Source organism: Emys orbicularis, chromosome 11, assembly GCF_028017835.1.
Source record: "Emys orbicularis isolate rEmyOrb1 chromosome 11, rEmyOrb1.hap1, whole genome shotgun sequence".
Lineage (NCBI taxonomy): Eukaryota > Metazoa > Chordata > Testudines > Emydidae > Emys > Emys orbicularis.
The window spans coordinates 1,794,048-1,811,343 of NC_088693.1; the positions used below are offsets into that span (position 1 = coordinate 1,794,048).

At 60.0% G+C, this 17,296-nt stretch overlaps 1 protein-coding gene and 1 non-coding gene across 2 annotated transcripts; both read left to right on the forward strand.

Moving 5' to 3' along the window:
• The first annotated feature begins 1,441 nt into the window (after positions 1–1,441).
• On the forward strand, positions 1,442–13,257 carry FEV (FEV transcription factor, ETS family member). The gene is made up of 3 exons (XM_065413786.1): positions 1,442–1,493; positions 1,931–2,005; positions 12,746–13,257. The coding sequence occupies exons 1-3, from the start codon at positions 1,442–1,444 to the stop codon at positions 13,255–13,257; spliced, it is 639 nt and encodes a 212-aa protein (XP_065269858.1).
• On the forward strand, positions 5,731–5,835 carry LOC135885948 (U6 spliceosomal RNA). Its single transcript, XR_010561776.1, has one exon. It is a non-coding gene; the product is annotated as a U6 spliceosomal RNA (small nuclear RNA).
• Positions 13,258–17,296: the final 4,039 nt, after the last annotated feature.

The following is a 17,296-nucleotide window of genomic DNA, read 5'->3' on the forward strand; positions in this document are numbered from 1 at the left end:
GTGAGTGTGATGGGGTGAGTGTGACAGAGCAGGGGTGAGTGTGACAGGGAGGAGGTGAGTGTGACATGGTGGGGGCGAGTGTGACAGGGAGGATGTGAGTGTGACAGGGTGGGGTGAGTGTGACGGAAGTGAGTGTGACAGGGAGGAGGTCAGTGTGACAGGGCGAGGTGAGTGTGATGGGGTGAGTGTGACAGGGAGGAGGTTAGTGTGACAGGGCGAGGTGGGTGTGATGGGGTGAGTGTGACAGGGTGGTAGTGAGTGTGACAGGGAGGAGGTCAGTGTGACAGGGTGGAGGTGAGTGTGACGGAGGTGAGTGTGACCGGGAGGGGTGAGTGTGACAGGGTGGAGGTGGGTGTGACGGGGCAGGAGTGAGTGTGACAAGGTAGGGGAGAGGGTTAGGTGAGTGTAATGGGGTGGGAGTGAGTGTAACAGGGCAGGGATCAGTGTCACAGGGCAGGAGGGGAGAGTGTGACAGGGAAGATGTGGGTGTGACAGGCGGGGTGTGTGTGATGGGGAGGTGAGTGTGACAGGGCAGGGGTGAGTGTGATGGGGTGAGTGTGACAGGGCAGGGGTGAGTGTGACAGGGCAGGGGTGAGTGTGACAGGGAGGAGGTCAGTGTGACAGAGTCAGGGAGGAGGTCAGTGTGACAGGGCAGGGTGGGTGTGATGGGGTGAGTGTGACAGGGTGGTAGTGAGTGTGACAGGGAGGAGGTCAGTGTGACAGGGTGGAGGTGAGTGTGACGGAGGTGAGTGTGACCGGGAGGGGTGAGTGTGACAGGGTGGAGGTGGGTGTGACGGGGGTGAGTGTGACAGGGAGGAGGTCAGTGTGACAGAGTCAGGGAGGAGGTCAGTGTGACAGGGCAGGGTGGGTGTGACGGGGTGAGTGTGACAGGGTGGGAGTGAGTGTGACAGGGAGGAGGTCAGTGTGACAGGGTGGGGTGAGTGTGACAGGGCGGGGGCAGCCCCCGGCCGGGGGGCGCTGGGGTGTCCCCGGGGCGCGGGGGTGAGCGCGCCTGGGGGGGTCCGGGAACGGGGCAGGCGGCGGGGCCCGGGCCATGCCCCCCCCCCGCCCCTCCCCCCAGCTCCCGGGCTCGCAGCTGGCCCGCGGGCGGCTGTTTGCGAAGAGTTAAGGAGGCGGAAAATGCAGTAGGCGCCCGCGTCCGGCTCCATAGAAACCCGCCCGCCGCGGGGGACTTGATGAGAGTCTGATGCGGGCCCGATAGGGGGGGCGGGGGCCGGAGCGGGATCGCGGCTTTAATTACAGCGCGCGCTCTGCAGAGGAAATTGCTGCAGCCGGGCCCCGCGCCCCTCGCAAGTTGCCTGGAAACTGCCCCCCCCTCCCCGTCCCGGTCCCGCTGCCAGTTATCCCCCATCAGCGGCGCCCTGCTCCGCGGGGCCGGAATAATAAACCATGCAGCCCGCGGGCCGCTCCCACAGCTGCCATGAGACACGGTGCCGGAGCCCAGCCGCTGCTGCTCAACATGTACCTGCCAGGTACGGGGCCCGCCGCCCGCTCCTCGCTCCCCTCGCCCCCTCCCCGCGGGGACCCGGCCCGAGGGGACGGGGATGGGCTCCCGGGGCTTCCCGCCCGCTCCCCGAGCCGGCAGCCTGGTTCCTTGGCACTTCATCGTCCGCCATCCCCTGCCAGGCACCGACTTGCTCCCCTTGGCCGCCGCTCCCTGCCCGGGCGGCGGCGTTTTTATCCCTATTTAAAGCGCCCCGGGCTCGGTCGGAAATCGGATTTCCTTTTTCCTGGACGCGTTTCCTGGCTTCATAGCCCCAGCGGGGGGGAAGCGGCCGCCGGCGCGCAGGGGGCTGGGGGACCGGGCAGCGCTTTAAAAGCCGCCCAGCGGGCGCTGGGAAGAGGCAAAGCGACTCCGGAGCGGGTTGGGACCTGGCCCCGTGCGAACGCGTCTCTGTCTCCGCTCCAGATCCAGTTGGCGAGACTCTGTTCAAGGAGGGGAAGAGCCCGGCGTGGGGCTCGCTCAGCCCCGGCGTGCAGAAAGGTAAGGGCGCCACGTCCGTCCTTCCCGCCGGGCCCCTCCGCGCGCACCTCGCCCGGGCAAGCCAACTCGGAGCGTTTACACGGCGCTCCGCAGCGCAGCCTCCTTCTGCCGGGCCGCTGGGGCGCGGCGCGACTTTCGGCTCCTGCGGCGGGTGAGGAACCTTGCCGGGGCAGGACAGGGGTATTCGCCCCCCGCCCCGGCACTGGGGCCAGGCTGGAAACACGAGGGAGACAAGAGCGACCCAGCCCTTTGGGGGGAAGGGGGAAGCAAAGAAGCAGGAGGGCCCTGCACAGACAGGGATCCCCTCTCCCACGCGCGGGGAAATTGCACGGGTGGGACTGACGCTTTTCAAACCCCGGAATTTAGCTCCGCGGCATCGGGGCCGGGACCCAGAGAACTGGGTTCCCATCAGCTGGGAGACGCGGGCTTTGTTTTCGCGGGCCGCGGGGGGGTGGTAATTCGTTTTCCCCCCGGAGCCCGAAACCAACATTTTCCTCCCGACCCAGCGCCTCCAGCTTCTGCCAAACCCCGCCGGATTATTGGAAACAACGAAGGGAAACTCCCGCCCCACCCTGCACCCCCAAACCCCACCGCCTGAGCTGGGGGGAGGGTAGCCCAAGGGGCTGGCCGAACTGGAATCCGAATTGGCCGCGAACTCCCGTGCGCTTAACGCGGAGTCTGAGCCACGCGCCCTCGGGGTTTCCAGAGGAGAATTTCGATGTGATCGTTTGGTGCGGGATCAACTTTCGAGGTGGGGATTCGGGGAGAGGCTGGAGGCCACTCGGGACCGATGGACTCACACGAGATCTGCCCGTTAGCTCGAGTCCCAGGGATTAATAAACACAATCGCAGGAATCCGGCGGAAGGAGCTGCCCAATGTAACAAACACCGTTAGATCGAGTTAGATTTAAAACAAAACCGAGCCCGAAGAAACCCCCCCAAACCCGCCCGCCTCTAAATCTGCCCCTCGGGCAGACTCTTGTCCGCCTCGCTCCCTTTAAATCACCGTCCCTTGTAAACTGGAGCCCTGGCCATCAATCTGATCCGGATCTGGCCATTCACGCCCGGCTCTCGATTATTTCCCGCCTGTGGATTCACCCGGGATTAAATTCTGGTTTGTGGGTCCTGGGAGCCGAATGTCCCGGCGCCGCGTTCGCCAAACGGAGCTCGAGGGGAAACGGGGGGTGTGGAGTACGGAGGCGCAATAGCAAACCGGTCCCGGCCGCTCTCCCCGACCCCGCGGCTACCCGGCGCGGGTCAGTCCGTGTGTGTGCGGGGCGGACAGACTCCGCGCCGCTGGAATGTTCTCCAAACGGTTTAACCGCATTTCTTGGACCCACTGGCTATTGTCAACACACCGCCGCCAGCAATGATCGGTATAAACGGGGTGTGGACAGAACAACCCGAACCCGACACCCCCTGAGTAGCAACCCCCCAGAGGAGCTGGCGGGCGGCTGACAAAGACCCGGGACGCCACGCCAGGCTATTCTATCCCGGTTCATACATGGTTCTTTGGGTTTGTTCCCATTAGCCCCAGTGTCCGAACGGCGCTTTGTGGCACGCGATGAAATCGGGCGCTATTGAAGTGTACGGACCGGTCAGGGTGTGGCAGCGGGGGTGGGGGAATTTGAGAACAGAGGCTGTAGCGCCCGGACAGACAAGGCTGGGCGGGGGTCGGGGCGGCTGCAGGCTGGATGCCGGGGGCAGCAGGCTCTCGAGTTGGGTGGGGGAATTGCCCAGGACTCTGGGGGCTGGTCAGACAAAGACGGAGCAGGCACCTAATCTGGGTGTGTCGGGCACCGAGGAGACACCATCTAGTTACCGTGCCCAGAAAACGCCCTATGAACCCCCCGGTCTGACCCTCACCAGCCCTTTCTGCCGGCCAGGGCCCCTGTTACCCCCGTTCCCTGTCCCGGCTATGGGCCCAGCCAGGCACCCGCGGAGAAGTATGAATTCAGCGGTGCCTGTGAGTAACCCACTGGCCAGGCAGCTGCCAGCCTCCAGCCCCCGGGCAGGTTTGAAAGGTCTCCCGGCCCCTGTACAATGATCCGGGGGCAGAGCTCAGGGCCGCCCTATCCAGGGAGCTGCAGTGGCCAGGGTGGGGCTGTCTATCTCTCGCACCCCCCTCCGTGCCTCGCTTTCCCCGTGACTGCCTGGGGTTGGTGTGAACGGGAGCAGCCTTGGGTTAGGAGCTCTCGTCTGAACGCAGCCCGGAGCCGCAGCCTCCTCCCGCTGGGCGCTTTGGGGTGTGGTTCCCCGAGAACCCTGCCCTCCTGCCCCCTGCATTCCCTCGGCTCGGAGCTGCAGCACCCGGCGAGCAGAGCTAGGGCCTCGCTCATGCAAACCCAGCCCCGGAGACAGCGGGAGAGGACCGAGAGCAGGCGGGGGAAGCGCCCTGGCGGGGCGGCGGGGCAGGGCGGGGATGCGGCGGCTGCTGACAGGAGCTGCAGGTGGGGACGCTAGGCACGCGGAGGGGGGACCTTTCAGTCTGCCCGGCTTTGTGGGCCGGCTCAGCCCCTGATACTGGGAGGAAGGGGATGCTCCCGGGGGTGCACGGGCAGCCGGATTGAACCGATCTGCTAGGGAGCGAGAGGGGACGCCCCGGGGTTGGCTTCCTTGAGGACAGGACCATGCCAGACACATACAGACTCACGACTGGGCTAGACCAGGAAGTTCTTTTCACCCTGTCTCATGACACCAGGACAACGGGCCAGTCAATGAAAGGGGCAAATTCAGAACAGAGCCCAGGAAAGCTGTTCACACAACGCACATTAGCCAGCGGAACTCGCTGCCACAAGATATCCGTGCAGCGGGAGGCGTAGCAGGTTTTTTTGAAAGGATTCTTTGCATGGATGATTCATGGGAGAACAAGACTCTCCAGAGCTGTTACAGCAAATATCACAGAAAATAACCAGGGTATCCTATGGGTGACAGGACACTGGGCTAGATGGACCCCCGGTCTGATCCACTCTGGCCATGCCTGACCCGTGCCCCCCCCCCAATGTTCTGATCTGAGGAGCCCTCGTTCCAGAAGGGCACACCCTAGTATCAGCCATTCCCAGTGGAGTGCGTGGCTGCATGCGCAGAACCATTGCACCCTAGGCCTGGGGCATAGCAGGGGTTAAATTCCCACGCATCGGCCCCCGTGCTAACCCCAGACAGGCAGCACTGGGGGCACAGACGGGGCCCCTGGGCCATCCAAGAGTTTGAACACTCAGAGCAAGCGTTACCAATGCTCTGTTGGAAAACACGGGCTGGCATGGTTTGCTCTGCGCCAGGCCCCAAGTGCTGCTAACACTGGTGGGCAGGTAACACCACATCCTGTTCTGGGCAGTGCATTACCAGGAAGATATTGCCAAACTCAGAGCAGCATCACAGGACCTGGCTCTGGCTTGGATAGGACACGACTAAGGGGTCACTGTCTGCAAGGAGCTGAAGGGTGCAAACCCTGAGGAAGGAGGGGGGTTATTTAGGGCACTGGGGGTTGAACTGGGAGTTATGGGATGAAATTGAGAAAGGGAAAACATCATCTGCGCTATTATTAGTGGTACCCCGACTCTTAGGAAACCAATGGGGGAGAAACAGAGGACAATCCCAACCAGTCACAGATATTCCTGCTGCTTAGAAAGGGCTGATTCCCAAAGCTGAGGAAAAAATCAGTGAAATTGACTGGGAGGAAAATTTTAGAGAGAACGTAGGTGAAAATTGGGAGCTCTTTAAGAAGAGTTTACGTGGTGGCGACATATACTAAAATTGGAACAATACAGAGAAGATTAGCATGGCCCCTGTGCAAGGATGACACGCAAATTTGTGAAGCGTTCCATGGCCAAAAAGCCACAGTTCCACAATTGCGAAAGGACAACTTTGACTTAAAGCCCATCCTGGTTCAGTGGTGAGGTGAAGGCAGCAGTTGGAAATAAAAAAAAGCCATACTAACAAATGGGGAAAAGAGGAAATAGATTGCAATCGATATAAATTAGAAGTAGTGAAGTGTAGAAAATTGATAAAGGAAGCCGAAGACATCAGGGAAAAATCCATGGCTGGCAGGAAATTAAGAAGGAGTTTTTAGAGTATATTATAAACAAAAGAAATACTAGTAATGGTACAGGCTCGTTGCTAGATAGAGATGGTGAAATTGTTAATGATGCAGAAAAGGCAGAAGTGTTCAATAAATATTTATGTTCTATATTTGGAAAGAAGCAGACTGCTGTACTTGTGTCACATGAGGAAGATGAAGTACTTTCCAGTCCATTAGTAACTCAGGAGGATGTTAAACAACATCTACTAGGGCTAAATAGTTTTAAATCAACAGGACCAGATAACTTGCACCCAAGAGTCTTAAAAGAGTTGGCTAAGGAGATTTCTGGCCCGCTCATCTTAATTTTTAATAAATTTTGGAATACAAGGGAAATAGCAGAAGACAGGAAAAGTGCTGATGTTGTGCCAATATTTGAAAAGGGCAAGTGGGATGACCCAGGTAACCATAGGCTCGTTAGTCTGACATCAGTACTGGGCAGAACAATGGAAAAACTCCCATGGGATTCAGCTGGTAAAGACATAAAGGAAGGAATATAATGAATGAGGCCAACATAGGTCTTGTCAAACAAACCTGATTTCAGACTTTGCTGAGATAGCAAGTTTGGCTGACAGAGGTAACTGCATACCTGGAACACACACTGACTTTGGTAAGGTGTGTGCACTATGCCATATCGATGGAGCACATGTTAAATGCACCAGGAACTGGCCGAGGTCAATGGGGAACCAGGGATCTCTGCTGGTGGGACGGCTGCATATTGTCCCACCAGCTTCAGTAAACTGGGGGGGGGGGGACCCGTCTATGCTGGGGTGTGCAGGGGTTCTGGGTGCAGTGGTGAACAATCTCCAACAAGGGGGCAGTGTGTGGGGCTGGGGGGGGGGGATCCATGGGGCTGGGAGGCTGAACTGCACTGGCCTTTCTGCCACCCTCCCCCCACTCCCGCTCCCACTCCTTTTCCGGCTCCTGCCCGCCACGGGAAGGGGAGTCCTTCCTCAGCAATTGCCTTGGCTTGTGGCAGCCGAAGGCAAGCGAGTGCCTGTGCCCGGCTGTCTGCTTTGAGTCTGCGTGAGCCAGTGGTCTGCTGTGGGGCCTAAGCACTGTGGCTAGAGGGCAGGCAGGCTGGTGGCGGGATACGGGACAGGGACCTGTTCAGGGGCTGGCTGGTTCTTTTCGGAACTGGGTCAACTCGCCCCTCAGCCGGCTCTGCTTGCTAGCCATGGAGGGCTGACTATCAGGGCGCCTGCCCCAGGAGCTGAGTGCAAAGCTCTCCAGGCAGCCGGGGGCTCTCCAGTCGAACCCAGCGCCCCTGACTGCAGGTGAGACTAGCACAACCGGCACCCAGTTCCCGGAGGAGACGCTTTCAAACCCAGCTCCCACACTGAGACACGCGTGTGCACTGGCCGGCCACCCAGCTGGGTGCCTTAGACATCACACGCGCACACACACCCACGTCACACACACACATCCATCACACACACACATCACATGTACACACACACACACACACGTCACACACACACATCACATGTACACACACACATCCATCACACACAACAATCACTCACATCCATCTCTCTCACAAAACATGTCACATGCACATGCACACTCTATCACACACACACACACACACACACACACACACACACACACACACACACACACACACACACACACACACACACACAGTCCTCAGATCCTTTATCACTTTTGCTCAGTCCAGACTCAGACAAGAATTCCACTGAATTCCATTGGAGTTTAGCCTCTCTTTGTCTGTTACTGTCTGGCAGTGCCTGACCCCTCCCGAGTGTTTCGGGTAGAAATAACAATCACTGTCTCTCTCTCTTCCTTCCCCGCCGGCAGGAGAAAAGAGGTGGTTAGCTTACAGGTAGTTTGGTTTCTGGGCACGTCGGGGGTGGCCGTGTGTCGGGGGTACACTGGATGTCTCTGTGTGAAGAGCTGACTGAGGGGAAGCTAAGGCACAGGGAGGAGATTCACTTCGAAGCCTGGTGTCTCTTCTGTCTTGTGGCAGGGAGTTCCACTGTCTAGGCCAGAGTTTCCCAAGCGGTGGCTCGCTGAAGGCTCCAGATGGTCGCAGGCCCGGTGCAGAGGGGAAGCCCTGGGGGAAGGGGAGATGTTGGAGAGTGAGCCCGCCCTGCACTCACCCCATAGTGGCAGCTGCTGTCCTGCAGGGCTGGGCCTGGTTCCCCTCAGGTTTACATCAGGTCGCAAGGCCTGGAGCGGGGAGCTGGGCCTAGCCCTGGGACAGAGCCACCGCTGCAGGGTGAGTGAGGGGCACGCTAACTCTCTAGCCCGCCAGCGCCTGCCCTCGGCGCTGGGCCAGCATGCGGGGGTGGTGCTGGGGCAGAGGGTGTCCCCTTGGCACAGCGAGGAGGAGGATGCTGGCCTCAGATTTTGCCCCCCCCCGCTAGAACCCTGAGTGGGGGTCACAAAAAGACGAAATGTGGTTGGCAGGTCTCCCAAGTAAAACGTTTGGGAGCCCCCAGGCGAGGCCCAGCTCCCGGGAGGCCCTGTCTCCTGCGATCTCCAGCGTCCCCTTGCTGGGTGCTGGGTCATCGGCCTGGCGGGGACTTGCTGTGGTGGGAGGCCGCAGTCTCAGAGGGAGCGGCGCACACAGAAACGGGCACCTGGGTGCATTGTGCTCACATGCAGCACCACATGGGTATGTTACATGCAGATGGGCATGTTACACACTCACGGGCACACACAGGTATGTTACACACACAGCACCACATGGGTATGTTACACACACACACACAACACCATACGGATATGCTACATGCACATGGGCATGTTACACACTCACGGGCACACACAGGTATGTTACACACACAGCACCACATGGGTATGTTACACACACACACACACAACACCACACGGATATGCTACACCCACATGGGCATGTTACACACTCATGGGCACACACAGGTATGTTACACACAGCACCACATGGGTATGTTACACACACATGGGCATGTTACACACTCACGGGCACACACAGGTATGTTACACACACAGCACCACATGGGTATGTTACACACACACACAACACCATACGGATATGCTACATGCACATGGGCATGTTACACACTCACGGGCACACACAGGTATGTTACACACACAGCACCACATGGGTATGTTACACACACACACACACAACACCACACGGATATGCTACACCCACATGGGCATGTTACACACTCATGGGCACACACAGGTATGTTACACACAGCACCACATGGGTATGTTACACACACATGGGCATGTTACACACTCACGGGCACACACAGGTATGTTACACACACAGCACCACATGGGTATGTTACACACACACACAACACCATACGGATATGCTACATGCACATGGGCATGTTACACACTCACGGGCACACACAGGTATGTTACACACACACACAGCACCACATGGATATGTTACACACACACAGAGAACACCACACGGGTATGTTACACACACATGGGCATGTTACACACTCATGGGCACACACAGGTATTTTACACACACGCAGCACCACATGGGTATGTTGCATGCACATGGGCATGTTACACACACACAGAGCATCACATGGGCATGTTACACACACACACACACCACACAAGTATGTTACGCGCACATGGGCATGTTACACACTCACAGGCACACACGGGTATGTTACACACACAGCACCACATGCCCATGTTACTCGCACATTGGCATGTTACACACTCAAGGGCACACACATGTATGTTACACACACCCAGCACCACACAGGTATGTCACACATTCGGGAACACACAGGTATGCTACACACACAGCACCCAGAGGGATGTTACGGGGGCCGTTTTGTTGATGTATGTGACTCTGCAGTAAAAACAGAGCCATGTCTCCTGCGGTGTTTGACCTCCTCCCCCCCCCCCCCCCAACGCAGCCCCTCTTGTTGCTGAGTTTTTTGCAGGCTCTGGGGGCAGGACTCGCACTGTGTTCGTACAGCACTGACCAGGGGCAGGGCGTGCGGCTGGGGGCTCAGCGCGGCCCCCATAGAAATGTTAATAGTAGTTGTTGTCTGCAGCGTTCCTTGTAGCTCCGTCGGTCCCAGGGTGTTAGAGAGACACAGCGGGGGAGGTGAAATCTTCTATTGGACGGACCCACTCCTGCTGGGGACAGAGAGGAGCTTCCCAGCCGCACAGGGCGCTCTCAGGGCTGGGAAAGGCTCTCCCAGTGTCAGCTAGACACAAAGGAACTGCGTGTTTAGCGCATGTAGTTAGCATGTGTTGTAAGGGCCCATTCAAGGCGGAGGGGCTGGTTAACACCTTTGCAGTCATAGGACAAGCAGAGGGGGTTACAGCCTGTTGTAATGAGCCATAAATCCAGTGTCTCTGTCCAGACACAGAGCGATCGCGCTGTGAAACGTGTTCACTCGCGAGTGACAGGGTGTCATACAATGATCAACACCCAGCACACCCCGCCTTTCGAGATCCATGAGTCCCACACACGCCCCTCCCAACATGTGGTGTGTCTCAGCCAGTGCCCCCAGAACAGTAATGTGGGTGAAACCAGACAATCCCTGTGCTCTCAAATTAACTCACACAGGAAAATGATCAAAGACAAAACCACCCCGTCACCTGCGGGGGAACACCACCGTGATCACCCCATGTCTGAGCCCCGTTCCGTCCTGGTCCTCAGAGGGAACCTGCACAATGCTTGAAAAAGACAGAGCTGGTGAGCTTCAGTTCATCACTCTGCTAGACTCTAAAAATCCCGGACTGAGCAGAGACCCTGGATTTATGGCTCATTACAACAGTCTGTCACCCAGCAGCCCCCCGTTTTCGACTGCAAAGCTCTTAACCAGCCACGCCCCCTTGAATGGTTTCAGTGTGGTCGCCGTGTTCGTCTGTATCAGCAAAAACAACGAGGATCCTTGTGGCACCTTAGAGACTAACACAGTTATTTGGGCATAAGCTTTCGTGGGCTAGAACCCACTTCACCAGGGGCATGGAGTGGAACATACAGTAGGCAGATATAGATACATGGAACATGAAAAGATGGGGGTTGCCGTACCAATTCTAAGGAGACAATTCAATGGGCCCGTACAACATGTGCTAACTACGTGCACTAAACACTCTGTTCCACCTGCATTAAGGGCTCCCTGCGGCTCGAACACATCACATCCCCACCAGAAGCTGCTCCAGCAAAAGAGATCTCTCCGGCCGTGTCTCTCTAATAATATTTGTGGCGTTGCTGGTTTCGCTCCACTTGGGGGCAGCACACTGCTGGGGATGGGCTGGACGGTTTCTCTGGGACCTGTCCACACAGGGCACTGACCCCGCTGCCAGACAGCCCCAGTTACTGAGCACAGTGACTTGGGGCAGGCAGGGTGTCACGGACTCACAGGTCGTGCCCACTCTTGGCCCCGTGCAGTCCGTGGGGGGGTGCCCCTTTCAGTGAGACAGCCCTTCTTGGGGGTCCACTCTCTCTCGGGGTTAGGCCCCTCCACCTCCTGGAGCTGCACCTCTCTGAGCCTTAGCACGTCTGTCTCTGCCATGGGCCCCCTCAGGGAGTCCCCTCGCTCTGGGCCCCCGGGGCCTCCACCCCCGAAGGGGTGGAGGCCCCCCCTCATCCCCGCCCTGGTCTCTAGACGGGAGTGACTCTCAGCCAGCGTAACACAGGAGGGTTTATTGAGAGTTGAACCCAGCACAGGAAACTCTCCGTGTCTCAGGCCTGGCCTCCCTCAGCCCAGCATATCCCAGTCTCCCCTGCATCCAGGTGGGCTCTGCCTGCTCCCCCTCCCCAGCCCAGAGCCCCCCTGCTTCCCAGCTGGGCATCTGATACCCCCGGCCCCAGGCCCTGCCTCTGTCCATTGTCTTCTCTCCAGGGAAACACGGTCGTAAACCGGGTCGCCTGGGCCTCCTCTCCTCTCTCCACAGCCCAGTGTCCTCCCACTGGCCAGAACCAGCTGTGACTCCTGAGCTGGGTCTCCGGGTCGCCAGGTCACCAGTCGCTGGGGTATCCGTCCTCCAGGCCATTGGCTGGGGTCCCAAGTTCCCTCTCCGGTCCTGTGTAACAACAAACTCCCTCTCCCCTCCCCTCGTTAAACCAGCAACACCCAGGGAAACTGAGTCCCACCCCCTCCGCATGCAAACCATTGGAAACCCAAGAAAATCCCCCATAGGAAACAAGGAAAAACAAGAAACTACCCCCCTTCATCACACAAAGCGGGTGAACCCCTCCCTCCACAGGACCCACATCGGGCAGCACCAGGGAGCGGCGGCTCTGGGGCTTTTCGGGCGCGCGGGCGATCACCTTCCAAGCCCGTGCCTGTAACTCCTGGGCTGGGCACGGCCGGGGCGTCCCCACCAACGCGCTGCTCTCGGGGAAGCTCTCCAGACGTTCAGGCGGGGGGAGATGGGGGGCGGGACTTGTCCAGTGCCAGCCCCTGCCCCCAGCCCTGCTATGGAAATTGATGATCAGTGTGGTTCCCCGGGGGCTCCCGCTCAGGCCCCCATGTGGCAGTTGCCAGGGATGGATGGGAGCCCCGGGGGCTGTGGAGGGGCAGGGTGAAGAGCCAGGGCTGGGCATAGCCCCGTGATGACCCATGTCCGTCTGCCCCAGGGGCGACGCGCCAGGTTACAGGCTCGGACCCCCCACGCCGGGCGCAGTCACGCTAACCGCCTGCCCCTTGGCCTCGCAGGCAGCGGGCAGATCCAGCTGTGGCAGTTCCTCCTGGAGCTCCTGTCGGACCGCGCCAACCTGAACTGCATCGCCTGGGAGGGCACCAACGGGGAGTTCAAGCTGATCGACCCGGACGAGGTGGCCCGGCGCTGGGGCGAGCGCAAGAGCAAACCCAACATGAACTACGACAAGCTGAGCCGGGCCCTGCGCTACTACTACGACAAGAACATCATGACCAAGGTGCACGGGAAGCGTTACGCCTACAAGTTCGACTTCCAGGGCCTGGCGCAGGTCTGCCAGCCCGCCGCCCCCGACCACGCCCTCTACAAGTTCCAGGGCAACCTGGCGCCCCTGCCCTTCTCGGGCATCTCCAAACTCAACCTCATGGCCTCGGGGGTGACGCCCACCAGCTTCTCCTACTGGCCGGGGTCTGCCCCCACCCTCTACCCCGGCCACAGCCTGCAGCCCTCCGCCCCCTTCAGCGCCATGGCCGCCTCCCACATCAACAACATGAATAACCACTACCATTAGAGCCCGCCGGGGCGTGCCAGGTGGGGGGTGGTGTGCACAATGGGGGTGGGGGTGGGTTTGCCTTTGGGTTCCCCTTCGAGGGACCCCCTCTTTGCTCGTGGCCCTTGGGGGGAGAGGGGGCTTTTCTGAGTAGGTGGCTAGACCCCGTAAGAGATGGGTCCGTCTCCCTGCCCACCTCACCCAAATCCCCTCTGAGTCCAGAAGGCAATTAGGCCAAGCCAGCGCCCTGCTGGCAATGCCAGCCATGCCCAGAGGGTGAGGTTCTCCCAGGGCAGCATCTGGGGCTGGTGGGGAAGGGGCAGCTTGTGGCTGGGGTCGCCAGGCTGCGGGTCACTGGGGGTCCCAGGCTGAGCCTCTCTCCAGCCCCGCCCCTCCGTCTGCCGTGGGGCCCAGCCTCTCTCCAGCCCCACCCCTCCGTCTGCCATGGGGCCCAGCCTCTCTCCAGCCCAGCCCCTCCGTCTGCCGTGGGGGCCCAGCCTCTCTCCAGTCCAGCCCCTCCGTCTGCCGTGGGGGCCCAGCCTCTCTCCAGCCCAGCCCCTCCGTCTGCCGTGGGGCCCAGCCTCTCTCCAGCCCAGCCCCTCCGTCTGCCGTGGGGCCCAGCCTCTCTCCAGCCCAGCCCCTCCGTCTGCCGTGGGGCTCAGCCTCTCTCCAGCCCAGCCCCTCCGTCTGCCGTGGGGCCCAGCCTCTCTGTAGTCCAGCCCAGCCCCTCCGTCTGCCGTGGGGCCCAGCCTCTCTGTAGTCCAGCCCAGCCCCTCCGTCTGCCGTGGGGCCCAGCCTCTCTGTAGTCCAGCCCAGCCCCTCCGTCTGCCGTGGGGCCCAGCCTCTCTCCAGCCCCGCCCCTCCGTCTGCCGTGGGGCCCAGCCTCTCTGTAGTCCAGCCCAGCCCCTCCGTCTGCCGTGGGGCCCAGCCTCTCTCCAGCCCCGCCCCTCCGTCTGCCGTGGGGCCCAGCCTCTCTCCAGCCCCGCCCCTCCGTCTGCCGTGGGGCCCAGCCTCTCTCCAGCCCCGCCCCTCCGTCTGCCGTGGGGCCCAGCCTCTCTCCAGCCCCGCCCCTCCGTCTGCCGTGGGGCTCAGCCTCTCTCCAGCCCAGCCCCTCCGTCTGCCGTGGGGCCCAGCCTCTCTCCAGCCCCGCCCCTCTGTCTGCCGTGGGCTGCCGGGAGAGTCTTGCTGAAACACCAACCCTCATGCATCAGCGCATGAGCCAGGCCCTGGGCTCAGGAGGAAATCCCCCTCCCCCGCTGGGGGCAGGTTAATGCCTGTCAGAGGAGTCGTGCCCGCCTCTGAAGCAGCTGGTCTGGGGCACCGTCAGAGGCGGGATACCAGGCTAGATGGGCCCCTGGTCTCATTTAGGGCAGGGTGAAAGTAGGGGGGAGGTACCGAGGTAGATGGGCCTATTCCTCTGATCCAGGGCAGTGGGGGGAGGGATACCGGCTTGATGGGCCTCCTGATCCAGGGCAGCAGGGTAGGGGGTGGCGGGGTACCAGGCTAGGTGGGTCCGTGGGTCTGATAAAGTCCTGGGGTCGGGTCCAATCCCTGGTTTCGCTGCAGCAGTTCAGCCTCCAGCGGATGGGGTGGAGGCGACGGGCTCACACACAGGCTGCTCTGGGCAGACGGGCGCGGGGGGGTTGGAAGGGACCGGGAGGACGTGGGGAGTCGGGGCCGTCTCTCCTGTAATGAGACAAGAGCAGCTGGAATGACCTGGGCCGGGCTGGAGGGCTCAGTGGGCCCTGCCGGGATTTCAGTAGCCCCCTGGTCTCTGGCACTTGGCTGCATGCGGCATGGCTTCGCTGCTCTCCCCCAGACACAGTCGCATCTAGTAAACACTGCACCACTGCTGCAGCTTTGGCTGATGGTATGAATGGCTCGCTCTGAGCCCTGCTGGGCTGGGGGGCTCCCTGCTGCATGTGGGGGGGATTCTGATCAGTGTCTTGGCTGGGGAGCCCTGGGATTCAGGGTGGCAGCTCGGGCTTCCTCCCTGCAGTTATAAGAGCACTGGCCATGTGGCAGGATGTCAGTGCAGTGAGGAGGAGGATGGAACGGCCGAAGGGCAGACCGGCCCCTCCACTGGATTACACGGGGCTCAGTACACGTGGGGGGGACAGGATGTGGGGTGCATGAGTGGTGCTGGCACGTTCAATAAACTGGAGAGTTACTTTAACGCCGAGGCTCAGTCTGTGAATGCATCAGTGCAGCGGCTGGAGTGGTATTTGCTTTGGAGGCTGCGGGTGGGGAGAGGAAACGGGGCCAGGAAGGTGCCACTTGGAGCCAACACCACAATCCTGCGGGACTGGACTCTGGAGAGGCGGGTCCAGCCCACCCCCAAGCCTGCCCTCCAGAGCTGGGTGCCTAGTTTAAAACGGGGAATGAAGACAGGGCCGAGTGGAAAGGTGGACGCTCTGGAGCAGAGTTGACTCCTGGGGGAATTCTGCGCCCAAACATTACAAATTCTGCGCACAAGAGTTTATCATTCTGCAAAATTCTGCATATTTTATTTGTCAAAATAACACTATATAATCATACCAGTTTCAGTTATTTTGGTAATTTATTTCAAAACACCTGTCAGCAAGTACGTCTGTAACAACACAGACACACACACACATTCCCCCAGGAGTAGAGTGTTAAAGAAACCCCTACGACAACCCAATTCCTGATTCTCTGCCCCCTTCCCCACCAGGGCACAGCTGCGGGGACCCCCAGCCCAGACACCGGCACCCCCTCCCCCCAGAGCCTAGCTGTGGGCCCCCCCAGCCCAGACACTCACACCCCTACCCCCCAGAACCCAGGGATCCAGAGAGAGAAAAAGCCTGATCCCGGGTCCCAGGCTTGCATGGAGTTTCCTGCGCACTGCCTCCTTCCTTCAGGGCGGGCCGGCAACTAGCTGCCGGGAGACCTCCAGCTTCCCCCGTGTCCTGCCCCCTTCACGCCCCGCCCCACCCCACACCCGCACAGTGTCTTCTAATTGCCATCGGGGGTCTGCCAAGTTTAGTGGCCCCCTAGTGGCATCCAGCAGCTCTGCAGCCCATTTCTGGGTTGGGGCGGGGGGGATTCTGTGCGCACAATATTAATGTCTGTGCAAATTCTGCATTGCGCAGTGGTGCAGAATTCCCTGGGGGGATTCAGAATCATAACCACTGTTATGCTGTGAAACCACAGTCACTAGGACCACCACCAAAATGGCAGGCATGGAACCGGCCAGGGTCTCCTGCTCCACAAGCCCTGCCCCAGATCAACAAACCGATAGGGGACTCTCCCTAGTCTATGAGCAATACGAGGTCTATGACACACAGCTGAGCAGTTCTGATGCCATCCTGTAGCAGGCAGAGGTGACAGAGAGATGCCCCCAGCCCGCTCCCCATGCTATGAAAGCCCCCCAGAAAGTCCTTGCTAACTGCTCCCCAGAGCAAATGGGCCCCGCAGCTGTGGGTCTGCACGCTCCGGGCTCCGGCCATTCACAGAGCACTGTGTGGTGCACGCAGCTCCCGCGCGAGACGACGCCCTCAGCCACGTGCGGGAGCAATCCTGGGGGCTGTCTAAGGCTCTGATCCTGTAGCGCTTTCCGGCAGCTGGTTGCCTCTGGGCGGCTACTTGCCCATAGGCTGTTTACTGAGCCGCCGCCCCACCCCCCCAGCTACACCTGACCTTGAGTGTCATTTCTGGGGCGACACGGCCTCGCTCGGGTCTGGCGTTCCCTGCCCCCTAACGCTGTGGTTTAGCCTCTTCGGAGTGCTGTACTGGGAAGCAAATTTAGTCGCCAGCCGCAATGACTGTAGGGCTCAGACGGGGACTGCCTGGGACAGAACGCCTGTCCCTCTGCTTCAAAACACCGGCCTCTAGCAGAGACGCTAACGGGGCACTCCTGCCGCTGGCATTGGAGAAGGGCATTAACCCTCATCCCTTCATGCACACTAAGCAAATGCATGACCCTGCTGCAGGTGACTGTAATTGTGTATGTCTGTGCATGCACCACAGGCTTCAGACCCCCGTGAGCAAGCGCCCCTGGCTTCAGGGGGCGCTGTGTGTACACGCCTGAGGGCGCAAGCAG